The following is a 19,364-nucleotide window of genomic DNA, read 5'->3' as shown; positions in this document are numbered from 1 at the left end:
GGCTAACCTGGTAATCTCAATCGAGAATGTCAGAGCGTCGCTTTTGAGACGCAACCCTCGATGTTGGCGTTGGAGTGACCTCTGTGTTGCGTCAAGCTGACCGAGATGACTAAATGATAAAATCTAAAGAGGGACAGTACTCGAGCAAAAGATTTCTAAATGGATCTAACAACTCACACCGTCACTTTATATCACCAGACTTGTGCCGGGCAGCTGACTTCGGTTAAAGGGAAATGGGAGATTTTTACGAGTTACGCAGGATCTTTCATTTACTAGAAAGTATGAAGATCTTTTTCAATTATCTATGAAGAAAGGAAGAAGAAGAAGCATTAAGATTAGGAATATCCACTCACTTTGGTACTGGAATGAAACAATACTACGCACGTGTTCCTCTAAGATTTTCAAGCACACTAGACGAATTGTACTTTTATTACGCGATCAGTGTTTTTTTTTCGTTTTCATACAAATACTACATTCTAAGAGCTAGGGGTTTTAATTTAAAACATTACACAAAAAAAAAAATTAAAATCACAATGCCGACGCTTCTAGCTTCAGATTCAGCGGTTTTTAGAGCCTGCTGCAGAAGTAGTAATAGCAGGTGCACTAGCAGTATTAATGGGGAAAAGACAGTAGCAGCATCGGGACGCATCAGCAGTGGAACAAACGAGTTCCAGTGGCTACCACCGGCGTGTGCACTGCCTGCTTTGGTGAGCAATTCTGTATTTCTCGTTCGCATTTCCTCACAATCATTTGTCACGTTCTCTCGTTCTATTCGCCGACTCCCGGCTCCGTTTCAGTGCTCGCGATCAGATTGGTGTGCAATGTTGGACGACACGCTAGGATTTGCTCGAGATGATGCCGCGCGCAGATAGCGTGTGTGTGTGTGGGGATCTTCAGACGAACAGACCATTGATGCCGGCAATCGGTGGCATCTCCTTGACTGTCCGGCGGAAGTCTTCCACCTCGCAGCAAAGTACGTACCCGTCGCGAACGTTCTGCCACGCATCGGCCTCGTGCAGCTTCTTGAGCCACGAGATCTGCTCGCAGACGCTCGTGCAGAAGGCGTTCTGCTCGCGCTCCTGCTCCGTCAGCTGCGGCTTGTTGAAGATGGCGATCGCGGTCGCTTTGTCCTGCGATCGCACCACCGTCCAGTGCAGCTTCGGCACCGGGAACCGGTTCGTCACCAGGTACACCTCGGCGCTCTGGTTGTGCTTGTCCTGCAGGGTCAGCACACCGTGCGCGCCGGTAAAGATCTCTACCTCGGTCACCTCGAGCGCACGGATGTCCTCCAGCAGCCGGTCGAAGTTGAGCAGCAGGTCGCGATCCTTCACAATCTGGTAGTTCCAGGCCATCTTTAATACTGAAAGGTACTGCCGGTGGGTGAGCAGCGACTCGCCGATGTACCGGCGGGATTCGATCTTCGGTGCGTTTTTCACCCCGAACACGGCCCGGAACCGCTCGACCTGGTCGTTGATGTTGAGCGCCTTGCTGAGGTCCACCTTGTAGCGCTGCGTCGGGTGGTAGCCGTGGAAGTAGGTCGCGTTGTCCTTTACCTTGAGCGCCAGGTGCTCGATGCTGTTTGTGCCGGAGCGCACCTTCGTGTGGATGAAGTGCGTGCGGCCCACCTTCGCGTCGTAGCACGCCTCGCCAAGGATGTACGACTTGTTGCTGACCGGGTTGGTGAATCCGTACTCGATGGAGCGTAGGGTTGCCGGGCAACCCCGCACCGACACGATGATCTCCTCGATCGGACGCTCCTTACAGGCGAGCGCTGACACGAAGTTCTTATCCTGCCCGTTGACCACTGCAACAAGATAAATAACCAAAATGAGGCATCGCTCCAATGATACCGAACAATGACTGGTATACCTACCGAATGTCGTATCTTTCTTGCACTGGCCCCACAGCACCTTCTCCGAGGACAGCTCGCGGAAATAGTTGGGCGAGCAGGAGAACACCACCTCTTCACCCGTTGCCAGCGTTATGACATCCGCCTCGCGGCTATCGTTCTCTGGCGAGATCAGTACACCGGTCTGCGTGAAAATCAGCGGCGATGGATAGGACAGATCGGGCTTCAGCGGCACCACGCAGTTCCGCTCGACGGCTGTAATGAGAAATTTTCGAAATAGAACTGATAGTACGCTTTAAAATGTTGTCTGCGCACGCTGACCAGACATAGACGACACAATGGTGTGGTCACGGATGTCAAGTAGTATTTAATGGTGGAGAATCCCTTCATAAAGAACGCTTTGGTATTTCTGGACTAAAAGCAATGTCAATGTTTTGCCACGCTTATGTTAGGAATGTTTCGAGCTATGAAGTACTTCTTTCTTTAATTACTTTTAAGGATTTTCCTCCGCTCTCAGCAACTGGTGATATATTTTCCATAAACACGGCATATAGAAAGCCTCCCCGTTGGGCAGCCCGTTTTTTTCCAACCTTGGAGTGTGACTAGGACGTCTCTCCAGCCAAGCGAGAGGTTACGGAAACAAATCAAAACCCTCGGAGAAAACGTGGATTTTGTTTACGTTCGCTTACGAACGCGGGGCGGGAATAATATTGACACATGGTTGGGATCAAGGGTAGGCCCCAGTTTCTGCAGCACAAAACGGGTAAATACCGTGTGGTGCGAGAGTGCCGCTACATGTGTTCCCAGCTCCGAGGAGGGTGGGTGAGAGCTAGTTTTACCGAGGGGAACTAGACACATAACTACGTCAAGCACACTCTTATCGCTGATCGCAAATGATCGCGCTTCTTCCGTGTGTCTTAGACAAATTTGTAGCTTTGGGAGAGAGGAGGGTGACCGCGTTGGGTGGTGATTGTGGGAGGAAGTTTACCACTCTAATTCCTCCATCTGCTGGGCATAACGGTAGCACATCATCTTGTCGGCAACTTTGTTGCCCGAGAACTCCGGATTCGCGCATCTCAGGGTCCGATACTTGACGGCGAAGTGGAATAAACTGTCACTTAGTCAACCGTGGTTGTTGCAATTGGTATGTAACGTAACGCCTTACGGACACACACTGCACACACATCGAACATTTCACACATCCCGAGCATTCCAGACACCGTTGTGTTGCTTCGGTTGGCGGATTATCGCCGGGAAAGATTGGCATGTGGGAGAGTGTGTACAAAACAAAAAATGGCCGCTAATTGACGGCATGGTTATTCCCGGGGACAGTCACGTACGCCACCACCTTCGACCATCCGTCCCCGCGTAAGTGGTGTATGTGCAACACTTTCTTTTCTTTGTTATGTTTACACATTTGAATTGTGGTTTTACATAAATTGTTTTTCATTTGACCTTAGCGGAAGCAGATGAATTGTGCTGGTTCTCCCAGCTGCTCGGGATGCCCCCGACGAGGGTCTGATGACTGGACTACAAAACAAACGGGTGGCTCGAGTTCTGAAGGAGCTGCTGTATGCTGTATCGAGTGCGCGCTAACCACGAGTCAGCGTAAACTACAATCAGCCGCACTCTGTCATCCGAATGAATGCTTTTAGAAGCATCACACGCTTCATATTTCACCGTCGTCACCGATTTCGTCATTGCCCTTTGGAACGACCCGCGCAGGTCCAAGCGATGCTCTCCTTCGCCACGCCGTCGTCTTCATCTTCCGAGACGTAGCGGCGCGCGATTCGCGTTTTTATATTTTTTTTTTCGCGCCTTGGCTACGCTGTTTTTTTCCTCCCCGTCACGAACGAATCAACTCAATCATCGGAGTGTCGAGCCGCGTGTGTCGGTGTTCACGTTCTCACTTAGCAACCACAAGCCGCGCTTGGGGACCAGCTGTTTCGAGAACAGCGAGCACTTCGCTGGAATCGCAACGAAGCAGCAATCTGATTGTGACGTTTCTGATGGGAATGGTTTTTGCTTCCTGCCTATGCTGAGCTAGATTTTTCATAAATCGACAGAGTGTCTTCCGGTCTTGCCGGATGTGTAAAAAGTAAGTAAATCCTTGATTTTACGCTCTAGCCTTTGAAATGCTCGAGCGTATGATGGGGAGGTAAAGATTTAGCTCAAATCAATGAAAAATGAAATTTTGTCTTTATTTGTAACTTCTATCTTCCAGATGAATGCTAGTGTTTCCTGATGGTTGGAGAATCGTTCCAGTACATCAAACGGTCGCGATGTCGGCCTGTGGATAGAATATAAGTGATCACCAATTTCACTCCCTCGTCACCATACGGATTTCATCTTTCCACTGGGTGTGCCAGTCCGTTGAAGATGGACTACGAACAAGCATTACTCAGTGTATCAATCATGCCACACTGCACCAATGCACACGGGAGCAATGCGCAATTGGATAAATGGATGGATGCGCGCGATGCATTTCCTGGACAACCCACCGTACGGGCTGCCGTTTGTGACCCCGCAACATGCGCGGGCCACTGGGACGTCGTCATGTGACGTCTAGTGCTAGAACGTACGCGATTCGCCAACCGAGCCAAACCTTCTCGAACACACCCACTTTGATTGCCCACGTTTTCTACACGCAACGGGGGGCACGCAACACATCCCCCCGCAAGCAGAATGCTCGGTATTCTTCTGGCAACCCTCCTCAACATGCCCTCCATACAAGACTCTATGAACTAAGAATGTAAGAAACCACATCATCGTGAACCGTGATATGTAAGGGAAACTGAAGTGGCACCGTACCATTTCCTGCCGTACGATGGCGCGCCGTTTCTAGCGCCAGCAACAGTAGCAACACTATCAGTCTCTGCATTTCGGCTTTTGGTTTGGGATGAGGAATCGGTGGGCACGGCCTTTCGATTGCTTCAGCTGACGCCCGCACTACAGATTCGCACACGCTTCTCGGGAGTTGTAATTCGTAGGCACAACGTTGCCGATTATCACTCACTCTCGATGTTCTGGACACCGTTTATGCTCACTCCGCTGCTTTTCACTGGTACCAACTTGAAAACCACAACGTCCGGTTGGTCATATGGAGGTCACAAATACGCTTTACCTCGCACACCACACCACCCGTCACCAGTGTATGTTCTCGGAAACTGCCAACTGAAACACATAGGTAGACACGGGCACGAGCTCGGGCTCCAACTGAAGCAAGAAACACTCGATCGCGGGGTCAGTTCACTGATCTACGAACCCGTCAGAGGCGAAGGCTGTAACCTAATGGGCGCACAATCTCTCCCTGCAGCGTACGTTCGTTCTGAGCACCAGACTGTACCGTAATGAAATCGGCTAACGATAGTCTCAGAACCAGGCAGCGGATAGCACCACAGCTTGTTGCGAAGATCGTTCCCGATTGCTCGTACGAAATATCAGACTGCAACTAAATTGCGGGATGGCGGTTGATCAGAATTTATATGCCTCTCGCGGTAGTGTATGTGTACTCTGAAGTGGCACCAGTAGCAGCAACAGCCGCAGTAGCAGCAGCCGCGCGGGAACACAGGCCGCGCCGAGTACACGGCTGTGCCGAAGCGGCGGACGGTGCATATATGAATGATGATCTGTGCGATGGCCGTCTCCGGTGGTAGTGGTCGAGCGTGCCTTAATTCTCGAGAGTCTTATCAAAACCCAGTGCACTCAGCTTCCACTAACGGGGCCAGTACGGGGAACTGGATGAATGAAGTCGGAACGAGCAGTATGGCTGGGAATGAGAGATGAAACTCTGGAGAATCCTGATCATAAATTGACGGGAGAAGAGAATGATGCCATCCACGCAAGCAGCATCCAAGATCCTGCTACATATATGGTTCTTCTTTCTTCAAGAATCTCTCTCTAGGGTTCATTTACTCGAGGGTTCATCTCCCCCTATCTCCCACTCTAAAGTATATTCAACGTTTCGTATAAGAGAATGCCTGATGATCTCTCCAACACTCAGTATGGCGTTTATCCCTATCTCCCCAAACGGGGTTGGTAAAAGGGTATTCTTAGACTCTTCTTCTTTAGTATACAAAAAAGGGGGTTGATGTTGATGCTCCCATTTTGTGTGTGCCCGTGCTCTTGGCAATGAACCTACTTACACAACGTGGCCACCACCGACTTACCCCTAAAATATCGCCAGATGGTGAACATTTATACAAAATCCTGATAGAAGCATCGAGCAGTGCCTGTGACCGCACTCGCGCTCGCGAGTTCCAGCTGTATGGTGAAATAAGAAAGATTGCTGGATTCGCGTCATTCAAACTGGAACAGCAGCACCGGGTGGGAAGAAACCATCAATCATAATTTTTGCGACGTAGCCACAGCTCCACGGTTCCTCCTAAAACCAACCAACCACTCGCCACAGGGTCTTTCTCCGAGTTCCGTTGTTGGATCTCGGTGGTTCTTTTGAAGGACCGGACCACACACAGAATAACGATCCCTCGACCGACACCACTTCCTATCGAACCGGGTCTACGATCCGGATTTGGAGTACATTGACCATGAATGAACGATCCGCCCGTGTGATGGTGGTGTGTGGTGTGTTGATCGTGTGTAGTAAATTCGGCACAAACTTTGATTATCAGGAGGTGCTGAACTCGCTTGCTAAGTTCTCTTTTTAGACGCAGCAAAGGTTAGACCAGCGCGTGGACGCTTTAAAAAGCAGTTTGATTTAAAACGGGAATGTGGGAAAAAAATGTGTACAACTACACAAACGACCTCCAGGGTTTCGTGAAATTGATAAGAAATGCCAATCCATAGAGAAAAAAGCAACCATTCTTGTGCACAGTTTTGTGGTGATCTATTTGGGAGACGATTTTCTGGACTTACAAATGAAGAGGATATACATATTTCGAATGTTAGGAACACCGGGTAGCTCATCAATAGGAATTCCTCAAAGAAATATTATCAAACCAATAGTTCTTAAGTTATATTGTGGGGACGTGGCGAAAATACGGCATAAATTATTTCATCAAAAATTCATTACGGAATCCACTACCACTAAGGGTAAATATTGTGCAAGCCAAAATTCCTTCAACTCACAAAATGGAAGCAACCCTTAAACATACCGGAACTGTCGACTAAGTAAGCGTCACTTCCGGTACTTTCGTTTTCAACTTCGATTTGACATCCTCCCCAATGGGAAGATGCCCCGGTACGGTTGTGTAATGTTGTGCATTGGTTTCAAAACCGAATACTCTACAACCACTGTGTCGGTTAGTACTTTCTCTTTCGCTTGGTGAGGAATCCGTTTATGCATTACTAGCACGTCGTCGAAGAACTTTAATATACTTTCGACGCACACCGTTCCGGAAGCGCAAGCGTGGTTAAACGGACCCTGCCGGTCATCGCCGATGCTTGTGCTTCCCTCGATGGCAATGCTTGTTGTTGCGCATATCGCACCCACGATGGGACATGCACATTCAAGGGGGGAACACTGTCACTTGCCATTAGTGTCAACGCAGAGAAGCCGAAGCATTTCTTCACTTTCATCGTGTCGCATATGAATTTCGTATACGCATCGAGCGCGCTTAGCTTGCGCGGTGTCGCACTTGGCTAGGGTACTCCTGCATAGTGGGAACGCGCCGTAGTAGACTGGAGAAAATGTTGCAATCACCACCGGCATGCTGTCGAGTTTATCCAGCATCGGAAGAGTTGTAGCAATTGCCACTCGGCGATCTGCAAATTCCAGTCTTCACCATGCAATCGTTTCTTATGCCATTTGCTTTTCTTCCTTGCCAAAGCCTGCCAAGCTTCTCTCGAGTCGGTTCGGGAACGTAGGACGCTTACTCACTCATCCGTCCGATGGCGCTAACCAACCCAAGAAGCCGACGAGAGTAACGGGAGAGCGATTCACAATGTAATGCAAACCGTTTAAGTATCCGCTTCGGCGATCCAACAAATCAACTCTCGTCGTGGTTGCCATTACCAATTCTAATCACGTCCGCTTGCGGACTCTATTTTTCAGCCCGACGGCGACGATATCTATATATGCATCGTGTATCGTTCACGAAAACAAATTTCACTGCTGGATGCTTTTGGCTTCTATGCCACCAAATTAATGCTCAATTCATCTCATCCATTTCATTGTATACAACCCATGTAAAACTATTCGTATCAAATTGACGCCCAATGGCGGAGATTACTACATCCGCTATTCCATTTGATGATCGATATCGTCGCTTCGTGGATTTGATTGGCTTCAACCATATTTGCAATGTTCCGCCACAAGATAATTTGCTTGTATCACGTGCCTGGGCACTCATTATGACTTCTCATTATCATACATTTAATATTTAAAATTGATTTTCAAAATGTTTTTTTTTTCCCCGATGCTAGTGGCAACCTTCGTGTTTGTTCAATTGCAATGTTCTTAAATTATAATGTCAGTTTTCGTTTCTCTTATTTTTAGTGTTTCGCTTCTCAAAAATAGATATGTTTGCTTCATTTTAGCTCCTTTTGATGTACCATCACCGCATAAGCAACGCGCTTATAATGTTCCCCGGAAAGGATGAAATATTCATATGATTTTATTGTGTACGCAAATATTGCTTCGGTTGTCGAACATCAACATCGCCCTTGTCTTATACGCGTCTCACAAAGAATTGGGGAGGTGTGGCGCCTCATTGTCGACACGAGGGAAGCAAGATGACGCCCAACGCGAAAGGCAGCGGACGTCGGTTGGAGTTCTTCACTCGTTGCCTGGTTTAAAGTGACACAGCAGCAGTCCGAGACGAGCGCGCTCCGGATCGTTAACCGTGCGAACCGTGTGGTTCGTCCGCGAAATAAGTGCGGGCGCACATCTTTTTTTAGCTCAAAAACTTGACCGCAAATGGGTGGCCATTTGATGGCAATTTTCTGGAATCCAATTTCAGCCGGCGACTGGCGCGGACCACTTCGGACCGGATTGAACTGCCGGCGCGGATCGATTGCTCGATGCCGCTGCGGGAAGAAGTAGACGCTCGTGTCGCAGCTGCTGACTGGCTACCTATCGTTTGGTTGGTGCGGCGCTAAACCATGGTGGTGACCGTACGCGACTCCCATCTGGGACAGGGGGTTCGAGGACGGAGCACGGAGTGGATGCTAGAGCTATTTCTGGGTGTAGATTGTTGCTCCTCTTTTTTAGGAATTGATTCCAACGCCCAGGAACGACCGACGACGGGTCATAGGACGACGGCATGTGCCAACATGTGATGAGACGGCGACGGCAAATGCCGATGGAAGCGCGATGCCGGCCGCAGCTTTAATTTAAACACTCCGAGCCATTGTCACCGCAGGCGTGTCAGCATCACGTGTAAGCAGTTGAGCGGGCAATTGGCGGGAACTCAATTCCTCTTAATTCAATAGACACGCCACCGTTCGCGCATGTTCGCTTCGGTGGTACAAAAACCGCGACCATACCGTTCGCCTGCGAGCGCACACTCCGTTTAGCCCCGCCGGACGGAATCGGTGCTACGGCCCGGAGCTTTCCCTGCACGATCCATGCGATCCTTATCGTCATGCCGGTTTGTTTTGGCAACCGTACGAGGGATGCGATTCACGGCGCATGTTTGGAAACTTCGATCCTAATTGTAGATAACGCTGATAAGCTATCGCGGGAAGACGAGACGATGGGAAAAGCACATTACACTTTGGTTTCGAGGTACCTAATCATGAATGGGTTTATTCACTAGGGACATTGTGCACGTCACCGGAAAGCCCTTGCAAAAGACCCTTTGTTTTGCCGAATCAAAACTGGAGGGTATTTGACTTGGATTTGCCTATTTGACTGTCGATCCAATCCTAAGCTGACCCATTTTCATATCAAGACAAGCAAGAATGCTGAAGAAGCGGTCTGGTCATTCAAACTATACCTAATAAAAACTGTTTTCATATAAGTAAATTGCGTTTACTTTTATTTCAGAAGCTTCTATTTGCAGCACAAGAGCAACTCTGCCCAGCTGCTTCTATCTTATTACCATGAAGGAGTTTAACAGGTCCCAACATTATGGTCTTTTTTTAAGGATATTTTTCTGATATTGCATTTGGAATACATATTTTCCTTATTTGTTAGCAAAAACTTTACAAAACCACTGACGATTCTATTCAACGATTTCGTGTGATTTTATTTCCGCAGAGGAAACAACGATTTCGTGTGAAACAGAACGCAAAGCAGAGGAAAATGCTCGGCTTCCGTCATCGTTTATCAGCATAAAATTGTCTTGTTGAAAATAATTCCCCCAAAAATAAGAGATTTTATCTTTCATCGATTTTTTTTTTGATTCCAGAAAGAAAACTTATTGGACTTTGGTGCTCAACATTTGCTTTAAAGTGTCGCTGCATTTTCCTTCCACCGATCGAGTGTCCATGCGACACGCACGCGGGCCGAACCGGGTCCCTAGTGTAAATTAATTGAACACATCGCCCACCCTAATAGGGACGCTGCTGCCGCTTGGTTGCTGCAAACTTTCCTGCGCACACATGTGCACGGAAAAGCCGTGGTGTCATTGCACCCGCGCTCGATCGAAACATCAATAGCAAACCACAACCCAACCCCAACCATCGACATCATATCGCACGTTCATATCAGTGGGGAAGGTGAGGAGAACCTGGGGTGCGCCAGGAGGTGGCGAACGTGCTCTGCCCAAAGCTGGCCATCCTGCTCCGTGGCGTCGAGGCGCACAGGTTGTGTTTGGGAGGGAGGCAGCGCGTGTCTCCTTACCGGGGACTGACCGACTCCCGGTTTTGCCGTTCGGAACAGTTCTTGGAAAATGGAAAAGTGGGTGTTTTCCCGCCGCTACCACGATCCCGCGGCCAGAGAAAGAGAGAGAGAAAGACCTCCAGATGGTCGGCGGATGGCTTACGTAAAGATGTGTCCCCCTCGGGTGCGGATCAACACACACTCTCACACACTCCGGTGCACAACACGGTGCGCGACAAAAACAACCAACAGATTGCAACGCCCGATGCGCATGATCTAAGCGGAGCAATGTGCAGAGTCCATGTTGGGACTCCTCTGCTGGTACCTCCCGGCGGTCGTATCCTGCCAGTTAGCCAGTGGGTGATGATCCCCTCTCCCCGATGGGCCGAGATGGTGCGCTATGACACACTCGGGGACTTGTCGCCGAGGCGCACCGATCGATCGATGACAGATTGATGAATAGACCGCACCGATAAGGCAGTGATGTCACTCTCTTAAAGGGAACGTGGCGTGAAAATTTCGCTTTCATTCTCTCGCCCCACGATCTTCCAGCAAAGCACGTCGATCGGCTCGCGAAGGCGGAGGTTGCCGTCGGGGGGGAAATAAAAAAACTGAAAGTTGTGCACCGCTCAACTACCGATCGATTCCAGGTGGAGGAAAAGAAGGACGTCCGTGCGAGTATTTGTATCGAGCGTCGTCGGGGCAGGTGATAGATCGGAATGTCGCACGCAAATTGTACGTGCGTTGGTAGTGCGATGTGTTTCCCTACAATTGCCATAAAGGTGGAGCTACAAAGTTTTGCCTAACGGCGGCTGAAGAAGCTTCCAGAGTCAAGGAGGCGAGTCGACTGGGTCTATCTTTGGACCGGACGTTGCTACCGGTGACAGCCACAAAATGGATAACGTTTCCAACCGGTCGTTGTCCTCCGATTTGTTGGGGGAGGGCCGAGTGTCGACGGTGTTGGTCCGTTCTTTTGTTTTAGCGACATGGCTGGTGATCAGAAAATTGCATTGAGTTGCCCTTATATTTGTCAAAGTGGCGTTTTTGTCGATTTAAAATTGGAATAACTCGATCCAAAAGGTTATGTTATGGATCTAGTTTGTTTATACGTTAATTCAAATGTTTAAACATTCGCTGAAACTGTTTTGTTGTTATAAATTATAAAAAAAATAAGTTTTTGTTTTTAGTTTGAAGAAATTCTTAGTTGGTTTTGTATTTCGAATTATTTACCTGTTGAAGAAGGATGCAAAATGCTTGAAATACAGAATTTTCCCGTTTATACGGTGATCCCAGGTTTTTCTTGATACCTTTTCTTTTTCTTAATATTACGTTCTGATAATAAAAATGTGTTCAAATTTGCTTGCCAACGAACGGGATTTTTAAGTTAAGCTAAGCTTAGTTTCTCAGTCTCTTTCCCGCTGACAATCGAGGGTCTTCTGTTATGCTTTAAAATATCGCCCTCTAGTAAGGTTTCGAATAAGGATGTAAAATAATGCACAATGGGTTACAATCAGTTGATAAGTTTTATTTTCATATCATGAACTACATGTAAGATTTGTGTGTTTGTTTTCTTTTGCAAATATTTACAGCACTCTTAATTGTTACTCAAACTCTTATCAATTACATTTATCAATACAACGGGTTCATCGGGTAGAGAAAGTTGATCGATGATAGCGGAGGGGGGAATCATTATCCTTTCTTGCTGATGTATGTGGCGCTAGCGTTAAGAGGTGTTTTCATTTTGATTTTTTGTGTTTAAAACTCCGATTCTTTTATGCGGTTTCGAATTAACACGAACAACAATTAAACGCTAGATGTGTTGCTGCATTTGAATTGCATAGAAAAAGAGATGATAGAAGTTTTATAATTTGCGCACCGTGCATGATCGCAACAGTGATAGAAGCCATGTTTCAGTGTGTTTTAGTTGAGTTTCTTTTTGTTGTTTCTAAGTGAATGTAAGAATGGTTCCTTAGCGACTAACAACATCCCGTTTCGTGTCGTGTTTTTCAATTCGCGACTCAAATCATCGCCCTTGCAGATGCGTGTGTTTCTTATCCCTTATCACAGTCACACATATACAAACTGACCATTCGCTCAGGCCCAGGATGTGGTACCGAAGCCCCGGGTAGTTTGCTCGCGAATATACGCACGCTCTGCTGATAGCAGGTATTTTTGTGTGTTTCTTTTCGTCCTACTAACCTTGGTTGGTTTGGTGAGGTTCAGTTTCCTTTTTTTCTTCTTTTCCTACGCCTAAACCCTATCCTCTTAAGCATCTACAAAATGTGGCACTGCAGTCGTCTAGCTATTAGCACTGTGCAAAATAACGTCCGAGGACGCGCCGTTTTCCGCCTTCCTTCTTCTCAAAGTTTCATGCATGGAGGAGAGATAAAACCTTAAACCTACAGTACAATTTTAAACCATCGATTAATGTCGAGTAATCAACTCGGATTGTGTGTTCATGTATCGGACACAGCTACATTCCGGCAGAAAGTGTGCTGCAATTACTTTCCCCTTCGCATGCGGTGCAGAAATAAACGAGTTTTGTTTTATGTTTCGTATTTGTTTTTGAAATGTCGATGAAAATGGAAAATGAGTTCTTCTTTGCTTAAATAAACTAATAAAAAAATCACCCAACTCACATCATCTAGATGAGTTTGAAAATAAACTCGGTGCATTCGATCAACCCGAGACACAACTGTCGCTGGTTCGACGAGTAACTGTGTCTCGGCTTAATCGATTCACTCGACCGGTTCGAGTCATGGATGAATATGTTCGTCGATTCCTTTCTTTTGCCCCCACGTGTGCCACTTGCTGAATGGATTAACCAGTTTAGTCGTTTCAGGCAAACGCATCTACGGACTACGATGTTTGACTGGTGCCGAAACGAACGCCTGCAGGCTAAAGTAACGCTGCGTATCGCCCGTCGTAACGCTGGTAACGTGGTTAAACTGGCACGGTTGGGAGATTTGCGACTTTGGCGGCAGCACGATCGGCTTGGCGCGCTTCGGTGTCTTCCGCTTGCGTCCCGGTGCCGACAGCGCGATATTCTCCGGATTGCTGGTCAGCTCCTCGACCCGCACCCACATCTCCCGGGCGGCCTGGTTCGAGTCGAAGCTGAATCCGATCACTTGTCGATGATCTACCGGAAGGAGGAGGAAAACGGAAGACAATTTTGAGTGGAGCGTCCTACCGGGACGTGTGCTGCGGAGTTGTGCTTACCTGCCGAGAGACACATCGTGTGGAAGGCGGCGGCGGCCACCTTGTAGTCGGACAGGTTGTCGATGGTGTCCTTCCACAGCGCGAAGCACGTGCCGCGCTCGGCCAGCACGAACGTTACCCTCGGCGTGCAGCGGGACCGCGTGCTGCCTTTGTCGTGCAGCAGCACCGGAATGCCGGTGAACACCAGGCGCCAGTCCTCCTTGCCGACACGCTCGTACAGATTGGCCAGCGATGAACTCACGTACACCTGTCGGTGAGCAGAGATGGGAAAAGTTGTAGCATAAAACGCGAAAAGCGTCCCGGTGTGTTTATATGGTAGAAAATATCGGCAAATTATTATTCATGGGGCTCCCGGGTGTGGGTGTGTGCGTGTGTGGGGTGGGGTTGCTTGGCACATTTTTCATAACACCTTCTAGGTTCGTGTACCGCGAGCAGAATCGCGCCTACCCTTCACTGAACGAAGTCGTTTGGAGGAATTTATTTGCAATTTAGATTGACGGAAGGACTTCTGCCAGCCAAACCCAGCCTCCTCCCAGTGCGAGCAACATATGTTAATGGCATCCAGGAGCATACGGAAGCAACCAGGATCGCAAGAAGAAAAAGCACGGACGGGTCATGGCCCGAACTTCCCATTTCTCTTGTGTCTTAACGAGTACCAGCTCGCTAGTAGCAGTAAGGTGTTTGAAAAACTTCACCTTTTGAAAGATTGGCACTGCTGCCCTGATGATGGACTGGTTTCGAACACGGCCCTCTGTTCATCGTCGTCGGCTCGTGGTCAAAGTTTATGCAAAATGTGTTTGATAAAGTTTGGCCATTTTGACCTTTTTATGGCACTTTATTTGTAACCCCCCGTCGGTCGTTAGCCCCGGTCGGTTTGGTCCCTTTTTCGGGAAAGCGCCTTTGACCCGGGCGCCACGTGAGCTATTACTTCTGCAGAATTTTTCTTCCGTTTGCCCGTTTGTTTGAGGTTTTTTTTTCCTTTCGTGTTGGCCAAAACGGATGAATAGTCTCTCCTTTGGGGGAAGGAATGGTGTTGAGTTCAGGTATATGCTAAGCCGTATGCAAACACACACAGTTTTATGCTTCGCTGTTGTGGAAGGATGCTAATAAGATTTGCGCTGCGAATGTGCCGGCTTCGGTGAGCTCAACGTTGAATCCTCCCACCCAGCATTCGATGTGCTCCTCTCGGTCCCAGTTTTGTTGTTCGTACTTATTTCGTTTCGTTTTTCCAAAATTCAAATCAAGGTGAATCGGAGCAAAATGAATCGCGTGTTGATTTGCGGTACCGGGCTCACCGGGAAAGAAGACTATTTGCCACGGGAAACTGGCGGTGTCTGTCCGAGGGGAAAACTCACCGCAACACAACCACCCCACCGTAATGGATGGCTCCATTGGGAATCGTTACGGAGATTGTTCCTTCCCCAACCGCGCCCCAAAACTAGCATTACTCGGCGTCGCCCACTACTCGCCAGAAACCATTATGATTGTCTGGTTTGTTCGGAAACACCGCAGTTTTTTTTTTTCTTTTGCGTTGCGGCCAAGTTTTTCTTCAACTACTTTGAGGACGTGATTTAATCGTGTGGTTATGGGGTCGTTTCGGGGGGGAAAAAGAACAGCGAGTTTGCCATTTCCATTAGCCGTTTGTCGTTTGGGGTACGCAGAGACCAATTAAAGCTATAGCTTTGTGGAAAATTGATTAAGCATCATTAATTTATGTGTCTTTTAACCTCCCCCCCCGGGTGGTGGAAAACTTTGTGTAATAACATCAATTTCAAGAGTTGTACAACTTGTTTTAGTTCGCTGAATCGATGAACATCGAATTTGTGTGCATGTTTTTGACGATAAAAGTTAGTTAAAGATTAGAGTTATCATTCCGTCTTCATCTTTAAAACAGTCAACAAAAGTAAAAATATTTTCTCTCATTAAATTTTACAAGTTGACCATACCGGAAAGTAAAAAAAAGCTACCAACGCAATTGATTGGATGTCCATTTCCAGGGCAAAAAAGATATGCAAAATCAGTGCCCTCCCCAGGGTGGATGCCTCGTCCCAGTGGTTCCCACAATCCCGCGAAACCATACTCCCGATATTCTCCCGAGAAAAGATGCACCATTGTCGGAATCATCGTTTCATACCAATATTTCATTCGGTGCTCGCAATCAACGATCATCTTTCAGTTATATCAGTGCTTTTCATGCCACGTCGACCAAAATCGGTACCATCGTTTTACCCAATGTTTCTCCCTCGGCGGTGGGGTGATTTTCCCTTTGCCCCCCTCGACCGAGAACCAAGGCAGAAGGGAAAAGGATAAAATTGCGCAAACAAAAAACGGAAACATCAGGAGCATTACGGAGTAACGCCATCTGTTAGTGGCGGGTAAGAAAAAAAAATCGGCACAAACCACCCGAGTTCCCGGGATCCCGAAAGCCACAAATCATCATTAACGGATGATAACTTTTCGATTTAAGATGCAAAATCACCTTTCTTTGTTGTACTGGCCTGTGCGCGTCGACTTGTAACTTGTTTTATTTATTGTGCGACTCTTTGGTTTTTTGTTGTTCGCTTGCAAATGTATCGGTACGAGGGATGACTTTTGATTCCATCTTCCCTCGAGCTCGGCAGTTTCGTTTTGCGATGGAGCTCGAAACATAAATGGGCAATGAAAAGTAACGAAAACAACACCAAACTTGCTTCATATTGAAGTAAATTCTCTGCGCGACATGGGGGAAACACATGTTTGGTGATTTTTTCCAACATCGAACATCGAAGTGTCAAAATTCCAATCAAATAAGGCAAGAAAAAACGATGGTTACCCAGTGACACGAATAGTAACGTCCCGCAGATATTCCTGGGACGATGGATCGAAACGAATAAAATGGCTTTCATTGCACGTGTTGTGCAAGGTGCTTATTAGTTTGTCCTCGTTTCCATCGTTATGAGTAAGTTTCCTTTTTGTTGTTTGTCGATTTTTGTTTTGCCTTTTAGTTTAAAGCAGCTGAACACATGTTTCACCTTTCTCATCTCGACTGATTATGATGCTGGCAAGTGCCCTTTTCTTGCAAATCACGTTGCGTTGTTGATATACTGTTTTTCTCTCTTTAATTTGAATTCCTCCACGTGATCTGCGTCGTTGTGCGATCGTTAATATTCGCAGAAGAAGTGGTTTGTGATTTCTTGGAGTATTTCAGTCGGCACAACTCAGCGACTTGGACACGTGACTTCGGGTGGTTTGGGGCATGATAAATAGCTCCAAGGATTCCCATACGCACCCACGTTAACTATTAAGAGAGCAAACAACAGTTGCCAGAATAGACAATGCTTTGTTTTCGGAATCTTCCGGAAAGCATCATCATACGCCACCCGGGGTGTGTGCGAACGTACCACAAACAAAATGGCTCTGACTCACGAGTACAGCAATAATAATTGTCACTAATTTGGCCGCCGGCTGAGAAAACGTGCTACCGCACTCCGACCTGCTATAACCGTCCCACCCGCCGGGGCACGTTGTTCCGGAACCGCCGACGTACGACCGTGCGCTCCATTAATGACTCAACCCCCTCGCTTTGCACGGATGCGCCTTTAGGTCTCTCGTCTCTGCTGGCCAAAGCGGGCCAGTGACTGTTTGTTGACACTTTACCACCCGTGGAACCCCCATTTCGCCATGGGTGTCGCTGTTTCCGTCCGATAAGCACGCTTTGACGCATCAGATTAGTCGGAAGAGGCAAAGTAAACCCTTCCGTGTTTCGGTGGTTAAAAGTAAATCTCAATTGCAGTAAAAGTGTGAAATTTGTGGACGTCCTTTTTTGGTGTGGATTTTCATGACTTCTCATATCTGGACAACATCAGTCTCTGTTTTAGTAGGGTTTCTTAAATCTCTTTAATCTGGGCAAATTAACTAACGCAGAAGTGGTGAGGATATTCAAGTCATAATAGAGGGTTAAAATAGAATAGAAATATTATGTTTCATTCATTCTTTGGGTAGAACGAGACGTTCTGAATGAGAAAGTTTCAAATTTTGAAAATGTATAATATTTTTTAGGAACTAATTGCTACTGATTGTAAAAAATCAACCGTTCAAACGTTTAAAAACCGAATGAGATCTAACAAAAAATGAATAACCCAACTATCAAAACACGTTTTTTTACTCAAAACAAGACAAAAGTATCTTTTGATTTATCGTTCGTGTTGGCAAATCTCTTTTGCATTATTCGTGTGCCTAAATATGATTTGGTTTTTATTGCAATCGTCTTACCTGATAAGATTTTACAGATTTATCACAAAGGTATGTCCGAGATTTTATTGATTACTCTATGGAACATAAAATCGGCTCTGTCGAATATCAAAGTGATACCCGACTCGACTATCGCAGTAGGCCCCATAATTTGCAAACTAAACAAAGCAGCCCATATTGGCCTGGTTCACCCTTCTACTCTAAGCTCGAAATAGATCCCAAGGCACACATTCCAAAAAGCAAACGATGCTGAGGCAAGAATCTCTTCGTGAAGCGATTAAACATTCCTTCCGTGATGTTTAGTGTTCAACCAATCGAGGTGAAGTTAATAAACGGCTTAAAATAGCCGCAGTGTCAAACGGTGACACTAATCTGGCCGCAAGAATAAACCACTCCGTAAACATGTCAACTGGTTGCCCCATTATCACCTCTGTGGGTCAAACAGCTTGCCGCATCGGCAGTGGCCAGTGTGAGTTCTGACATCATTTTCCTTCCTCCCCCTGAGACATTGGGGGAGGGTTTAGCTGGAACAGTTATATCGACCCAGCCAGGGACTTACCTCGGTGCCGAGTCCGCTGAAGAAGCTCTCAATCTGGGCCCGCTCGTAGTCGGTGATGACGCCGTTGTCCAGGCTGATGAGGTCGTGCTTGCTGTACTCGAGCTCGTCCACGTCCTGCTCGTCGACGTCGTCCTCCTGGGTGTAGCTCGAGTTCGGCGACGGGATGAGTCCGGCCAGGTGTTGCTGCTGCTGCTGCTGTTGGTGCTGGTGCTGTGGACGCACGTGAAGATGTTCGTGAGTGGCGAGCAAATGGGCGGCAGCCGCCGAGTGATGGTGTTGCTGTTGGGTGGTGCGATGCTGATGATGAAGATGATGGTGATGATGGTGATGGTGATGATGTTGCTGCTGCTGCTGTTGCTGCTGGCGCTGCAGTTGCTGCTGCTGGAGATGGTGCAGCTGCAGCGGATGTGACTGCGCGTCACTACCGTCCAGGGACCACTCCTGCATTACCTCGCAGATCTCCGAGGCGGACCCATCCGAGCTGTCCGACTTGCTCGACGAGCTGGTCGGTCCACTGTGGTCACTCACTGACTCCAACCGGTGCCGCTGAAGGTGTGCCATCTGCGGAAAGCGGAGAGTGGGGGTAGAAAAACATAGCGTTGGTAAGTTAATAAGCACTTGCTGGATTTGGCAACGGAAGGCGTTTTGTCACAATTCAATTTTACATGCGGTGGTTTTGGCAGTAATTTTCTCATCTTTCTCCAGTTTCAGCGTACGTGCAGCCCGGTATCGAAACAGCGAACGCACCATCTGACATTCGACCACACTTTTCACACGTCGAG

At 47.6% G+C, this 19,364-nt stretch overlaps 2 protein-coding genes across 2 annotated transcripts; both read right to left on the bottom strand.

Moving 5' to 3' along the window:
• Positions 1 to 399: 399 nt before the first annotated feature.
• LOC131265485 (uncharacterized) lies at positions 400 to 4,730 on the bottom strand. The gene is made up of 3 exons (XM_058267756.1): positions 4,661 to 4,730; positions 1,874 to 2,131; positions 400 to 1,804 (listed from the first exon to the last, which is right to left on the bottom strand). Exons 1-3 carry the CDS (start codon positions 4,728 to 4,730, stop codon positions 894 to 896), a joined length of 1,239 nt encoding a protein of 412 aa, XP_058123739.1. The 3' UTR covers positions 400 to 893.
• A 7,372-nt stretch (positions 4,731 to 12,102) lies between these two features.
• Positions 12,103 to 19,143, bottom strand: LOC131265486 (serine/threonine-protein kinase pakB). Its single transcript, XM_058267757.1, has 3 exons — positions 18,583 to 19,143; positions 13,794 to 14,040; positions 12,103 to 13,713 (listed from the first exon to the last, which is right to left on the bottom strand). Exons 1-3 carry the CDS (start codon positions 19,141 to 19,143, stop codon positions 13,427 to 13,429), a joined length of 1,095 nt encoding a protein of 364 aa, XP_058123740.1. The 3' UTR covers positions 12,103 to 13,426.
• Positions 19,144 to 19,364: the final 221 nt, after the last annotated feature.

This window comes from Anopheles coustani, chromosome 2 (assembly GCF_943734705.1).
Source record: "Anopheles coustani chromosome 2, idAnoCousDA_361_x.2, whole genome shotgun sequence".
In the NCBI taxonomy this organism is placed as follows: domain Eukaryota; kingdom Metazoa; phylum Arthropoda; class Insecta; order Diptera; family Culicidae; genus Anopheles; species Anopheles coustani.
Note: the sequence above shows the minus strand (reverse complement) of the source record. Positions and strands in the feature narration are given on the sequence as shown.

Excerpts from the sequence above, each read along its gene's own strand:
- LOC131265485 (XM_058267756.1), bottom strand. The coding sequence starts at position 4,730 with ATGCAGAGACTGATAGTGTTGCTACTGTTGCTGGCGCTAGAAACGGCG. Across the intron at positions 2,132-4,660 it reads CCATCGTACGGCAGGAAATG|TTCTATTTCGAAAATTTCTC; the intron begins GTACGGTGCCAC and ends GCGTACTATCAG. Across the intron at positions 1,805-1,873 it reads CAAGAAAGATACGACATTCG|TGGTCAACGGGCAGGATAAG; the intron begins GTAGGTATACCA and ends ATCTTGTTGCAG.
- LOC131265486 (XM_058267757.1), bottom strand. The coding sequence starts at position 19,143 with ATGGCACACCTTCAGCGGCACCGGTTGGAGTCAGTGAGTGACCACAGT. Across the intron at positions 14,041-18,582 it reads TCAGCGGACTCGGCACCGAG|GTGTACGTGAGTTCATCGCT; the intron begins GTAAGTCCCTGG and ends GCTCACCGACAG. Across the intron at positions 13,714-13,793 it reads CACGATGTGTCTCTCGGCAG|ATCATCGACAAGTGATCGGA; the intron begins GTAAGCACAACT and ends TCCTTCCGGTAG.